Source organism: Oncorhynchus mykiss, chromosome 10, assembly GCF_057628025.1.
Source record: "Oncorhynchus mykiss isolate SJ-2025 chromosome 10, ASM5762802v1, whole genome shotgun sequence".
NCBI classification, from domain to species: domain Eukaryota; kingdom Metazoa; phylum Chordata; class Actinopteri; order Salmoniformes; family Salmonidae; genus Oncorhynchus; species Oncorhynchus mykiss.
Genome location: NC_143031.1, coordinates 74471501 through 74477500, shown reverse-complemented (window position 1 = coordinate 74477500; position 6000 = coordinate 74471501). Strand labels below are relative to the sequence as shown.

Sequence of the window (6000 nt, the reverse complement as noted above, 5' to 3'; positions counted from 1 at the left end):
AGGATCAGGTGGACATTTGTGAAGACAGTAACCCAATGTCTGACAGAGAGCTACATAGTTTGCAATGGATTGTGTCTGCTTACTGGTGCAATTAAAGACATCAAAAAACTCTCTCTCTCTCTCTCTCTCTCTCTCTCTCTCTCTCTCTCTCTCTCTCTCTCTATCTCTGTCTCTCTCTCTCTCTCTCTCTCTCTCTCTCTCTCTCTCTCTCTTTATCTCTCTCTCTCGGTTTCAGATGGCTTGTTCCCCATTGAGATTGTGTCTGTGACCAGGGACCATGATTTCCTGGACCGTGATGCCATCGAGGCTCTGTGCAGGTGAGACTTCTCCTCCACTTCTCTTTTTCTTCATCTCTCACTTCTCCAGAAGTCAACAACTGAACCTGTAGAGCATTCTTGTAGGTCTCCTCTCTCTTCCCTCCTCTCCTCTCCTCTCTCTTCCCTCCTCTCCTCTCTCTTCCTTCCTCACCTCTCTTCCCTCCTCACCTCTCTATGTCCTCCTCACCTCTCTATGTCCTCCTCACCTCTCTCTCCCCTCCTCACCTCTCTATGTCCTCCTCACCTCTCTATGTCCTCCTCACCTCTCTATGTCCTCCTCACCTCTCTATATCCTCCTCACCTCTCTATATCCTCCTCACCTCTATATGTCCTCCTCACCTCTCTATGTCCTCCTCACCTCTCTATATCCTCCTCACCTCTCTATGTCCTCCTCACCTCTCTATGTCCTCCTCACCTCTCTATGTCCTCCTCACCTCTCTATATCCTCCTCACCTCTCTATGTCCTCCTCACCTCTCTATGTCCTCCTCACCTCTCTATATCCTCCTCACCTCCTCTCTTTCTCAACCTTCACCCACTTTTATGTTCCATTGTCTATTTATTTTTTCTTCTTCTCTAAATCTGTCTATCTGTTCATCTACTCTGCAATAGGGGAAGGCATAGTGCATACCGAAGAAAGTATATCTTCAAAGATGGCATGCTCTGCGGGTTGGGTTTGAGATGAAAGAGGGACGCGATAAGCCTCTCTTTTCTCCCTCGGCCTCTTTCTCTCTATCTCTCTTCTGACTCCCACCTGCTTTCTCTTTCACTCTGCATCCATCGCTTTTGTCTAACTTTAACTCTGCCTCTCTCTGTACCTCCCTCTCTCCCTCTTTCTCTTTCATTATGCTTCTATCTTCAGCTTGTCCATACATCCTCCCTCTCTCTCTCTATGTCCTCCCTCTCTCACCTCCCTCTCTCTCTCTCTGTCTCTAAGTGATGAGGTATGATACATACACCGTGGGGGCTGTAAATGTTTACTTCTCTCCAATTAGAGACGTTTTGTACCGTTGTCCTGTTCTCTCCATCTCTCTTGTCTTATCTCTCCACATTCCCTCCCTCGCTCCGTCTCCACGGTCACGCTATGTTCTTGTTGTTGTTTTTAAAGAAAATAAATCTATATCATTCCCTCCTTTCGCCACACCTGGGTGGCTTCTCGGCCCAAGGGGTTGTGGGTAACATTTAAAGGGCTATCTATCATGTTATGTAATGTCATGTCAGTGGTAAAGGTCCTATGGTGTCACTTTCAATAGCGGCGGTGCGTGAAGATGGTGGCCCACATGCACTTACCACAAATGAAACCTTTTCCTTAGTTTGCCCACTGTACACAGCTCTCCGTTCTTTATTGGTTCATTTTTATTTTGTTGTTTCCTTTATTATCATTTATTTGTTTATTTATTTATTATAGCTTTTCATTTTTTATGGTCACTGGCAGAGTATACATTATCCCAATTTGACCTTCAAGGCGCCTGCACTTTGGATAAACTGAAAGAGTTGTGCTGATTCGGTGGCACATTGAACCATGTGGCGCGCCGTACTTTAGACAGTCAGTGGAAAGTGCTAAAACAATGACTTGCCCTGTGAATTCTGCCATCTTTTTGTTCGCCATTGGAGGATGGGCTAAAAGTATACCATTCTATTGACTCCCTTCCAGCCATTATTATGAGCAGCCCTCCCCTCACCAGCCTCCTCTGTTACTGAACAGTTGACTCCTGGGACCGGGGAAGTAACTTCCATGCATTTAAATACAGTTGTTCAAAGTGTCTATCAGATTTATCAGGAGTGAGTGGACTTTTCCAGTTGATCTAGGTTACGTCCCAAATGGCACCCTATTCCCTGTATAGTGCACTACATTTGACCAGAGTTTGAGTCCTGGTCAAAAGCAGTGCACTAAATAGGGAATAGTGTATTGAAGCAAGGCTTCAGAAGTCATCTCTCCATTCGAGCCTCCCAACCCCTTCCTCAATCCCTCTCTTTCCATCCCTCCCTCTATCCTTCCCTTTCTCAACCCCTTCCTCAATCCCTCTCTCTCCATCCCTCCCTCTATCCTTCCCTTTCTCAACCCCTTCCTCAATCCCTCTCTTTCCATCCCTCCCTCTATCCTTCCCTTTCTCAACCCCTTCCTCAATCCCTCTCTCTCCATCCCTCCCTCTATCCTTCCCTTTCTCAACCCCTTCCTCAATCCCTCGCTCTCCATCTCTCCCTCTATCCTTCCCTTTCTCAACCCCTTCCTCAATCCCTCTCTCTCCATCCCTCCCTCTATCCTTCCCTTTCTCAACCCCTTCCTCCCTCCATTGTCACATGATCTGCTTTCAAGGCTCTTCAGAGGGGAGAGCACACACACACACACACACGCACGCACGCACGCACGCACACACACACACACACACACACTACGAATACTACTACACCCCACCCCCTCGCCAGGTGTCCAGCGGGATAAGCCCCCCCCCCCCCCCTTTCCCCCTTTGTCGTCTTGTTGTCGCCAATCTAGCTGATTTCTCTCTCTTTTCATTCCTTCTCTTCTTCCCCTCTTATCCCGGCTTATCCTTCAGCGCCTCATTAGCTGCTCACCTCCTCTCTCTCTCTCTCTCTCTCTCTCACTCTCTCTCTCTTCCCTTCTCTCTCTCTTCCTCTCTCTCTCTCTCTCTCTCTCTTCTCTCTCTCTCACTCTCTTCCTCTCTCTCTCTTCTTCTCTCTCTCTTCATCTCTCTCTCACTCTCTTCCTCTCTCTCTCTCTCTTCCTGTCTTTTCTCTCTCAGGAGTTTGTCTCTGTCAGAGGCTTGTTGTTGGGGCTTTTGCTAGGACTCCTCGAAGTGTGTGTGTGTGTGTTTATGTATCTGATTGTGTATCTGTATCTATTTACAGGAGACTGAACACCCTCAACAAGTGTGCCCTGATGAGACTGGAGATCTCCCCACAGAGAAAGAGAGTAAGTTCATCCCTCCTCTTCCTCTTCCACTCTTTCACACCCAAAAATCCCCTAATTCTTCAGAACTTTTCCAACCCCAGTTGAGTTTTTCCTACCTGTCCTCCAACTCCGACCTCCTTATAGCCTGGGGTGTGAAAGTCTCTCTCTCTCTTCTCTTCTAATGAAAAGGCACCTGTCTTTTTATCAAGCCCTTTATGAAGAGCCCAAAGCAAAAAAAGATAGCTTTTATGTCCAAATGAAGGGCTTGCTGTTCACGCGGCTGGCCCTTCTTCCTCAGCCCTGATCCTGAACACACGCACACACACGCACACACACACATACAGACATACACACACAAACATCACTTCCTCATATCATTGTCCATAAAAGGGAATAGTATGTCGCTGCTTTCTCATTTCTCTCCCCCTGGTTTCATTGGTTAAATTAAAAACAAGCCAGCTATTGGCCATGATCCCCAGAACCTACCGCAAACTAATCCAAACTATCCCAAACTATCCCAAACTATCCCAAACTAAACCAAATTACCCCAAACTAATCCAAACTAAACCAAACTACCCCAAACTACCCCAAACTAATCCAAACTATCCCAAACTATCCCAAACTAAACCAAATTACCCCAAACTACCCCAAACTAATCCAAACTAAACCAAACTACCCCAAACTACCCCAAACTAACCCAAACTACCCCAAACTAAGCCAAACTAACCCAAACTAATCCAAACTAATCTAAACTCATTCCAACTACCCAAAACTAAACCAAACTAATTCAAACTACCCCAAACTCAACCAAACTAACACAAACTAATCCAAACTAATCTAAACTCATTCCAACTACCCAAAACTAAACCAAACTAATTCAAACTACCCCAAACTCAACCAAACTAACCCAAACTATCCAAAACCACCACAAACTAACCCAAACTAACCAAAACCACCACAAACTAACCCAAACTAACCAAAACCACCACAAACTAATCCAAACTCAACCAAACTAACCAAAACCACCACAAACTAACCCAAACTAACCAAAACCACCACAAACTAACCAAAACCACCACAAACTAATCCAAACTAACCAAAACCACCACAAACTAACCCAAACTAACCAAAACCACCACAAACTAACCCAAACTAACCAAAACCACCACAAACTAATCCAAACTAACCAAAACCACCACAAACTAACCCAAACTAACCAAAACCACCACAAACTAACCCAAACTAACCAAAACCACCACAAACTAACCAAAACCACCACAAACTAATCCAAACTAACCAAAACCACCACAAACTAATCCAAACTAACCAAAACCACCACAAACTAACCCAAACTAACCAAAACCACCACAAACTAATCCAAACTAACCAAAACCACCACAAACTAATCCAAACTAACCAAAACCACCACAAACTAATCCAAACTAACCAAAACCACCACAAACTAACCCAAACTAACCAAAACCACCACAAACTAAACCAAACTAACCAAAACCACCACAAACTAACCCAAACTAACCAAAACCACCACAAACTAATCCAAACTCAACCAAACTAACCAAAACCACCCCAAACTAATCCACCAGGACACTAAGAAGTTTTGTTGTTTGTCAAGATCTTCCTCCCATTAACCTCCATTCTGTAATTACCTAAAGTCTTAAACAAGCTAGTTCCTTGAGCCGTGTGTGTGTGTGTGTGTGTGTGTGTGTGTGTGTGTGTGTGTGTGTGTGTGTGTGTGTGTGTGTGTGTGTGAGTTGGTATCTCGCTGTGTCACCTTTCATCAAGGAGTCAACAGAGAAGGGCCAAAGGAGGTACTGGCTCTCTGTTCAGACTGACAGTTGTTAACCTCCCTAGTCAGCATAGAAACGCATAGACTTCCAGCCCTACTCTGTCTATAGAGGGCGGCAGGTATCCTAGTGGTTAAGTCTGAAAGGTTGCTGGGTCAAATCCCCGAGCTGACTAGGTGAAAAATCTGTCCATGTGCCCGTGAGCAAGACCCATAACCCTAATTGCTGCTGTACGTCTCTCTGGATAAGACCGTCTGCTAAAATGTAAGTGTTTACCTCTCCCTCTATTGAAATGTGTTTTCCTCACGTCTCTTCCCCGTAGTTGTTGAAATCAGAGACGCGGCGTTGTTTAGGACGTATCAAAACACCCAACAGGAGTGGCTGAATGCAGATGAAGATAAGACTGGCCATCTAGGTAGTTCTAGGTATTGACATGGGTGCTATTGAGCTCCAAAGTCAAACTCCCCCACGATGGTCTTCACGATGCCAGTCAGTATATCAGACAGACACAGGAGTGGCTGAATGCAGATGAAGATAAGACTGGCCATCTAGGTAGTTCTAGGTATTGACATGGGTGCTATTGAGCTCCAAAGTCAAACTCCCCCACGATGGTCTTCACGACGCCAGTCAGTATATCAGACAGACACAGGAGTGGCTGAATGCAGATGAAGATAAGACTGGCCATCTAGGTAGTTCTAGGTATTGACATGGTTGCTATTGAGCTCCAAAGTCAAACTCCCCCACGATGGTCTTCACGACGCCAGTCAGTATATCAGACAGAAAGAGTTTCTGGCCGCCGCGATCAAAGCTGAAGTAAGAAAGGCCAGTGTGTGTCGTGGTGAGTGGAGAGTGGGGTCATAAAATGAGGACCCGGGGTTTTATTTTATGGACTTTTGTCCCCATCGCTCTCAGCCACCGTGAAGGAGGCGCCTGTGAAGTCTGGAGACTCCCGCGCCCCTCCTCTGCCCC

At 45.8% G+C, this 6000-nt stretch overlaps 1 protein-coding gene across 2 annotated transcripts in view; it reads left to right on the top strand.

Annotated features, from left to right (window-relative positions):
* The window catches only part of LOC110534743 (rho GTPase-activating protein 7), a 150585-nt gene that overhangs the window by 122766 nt on the left and 21819 nt on the right, over positions 1-6000 (top strand). For both annotated transcript variants that reach the window (XM_090187899.1, XM_090187900.1), the window contains 2 exons: positions 236-317; positions 3184-3247. In XM_090187899.1, the coding sequence (XP_090044025.1) occupies positions 236-317; positions 3184-3247 (146 nt within the window). The remainder of the gene's footprint in view (positions 1-235; positions 318-3183; positions 3248-6000) is intronic.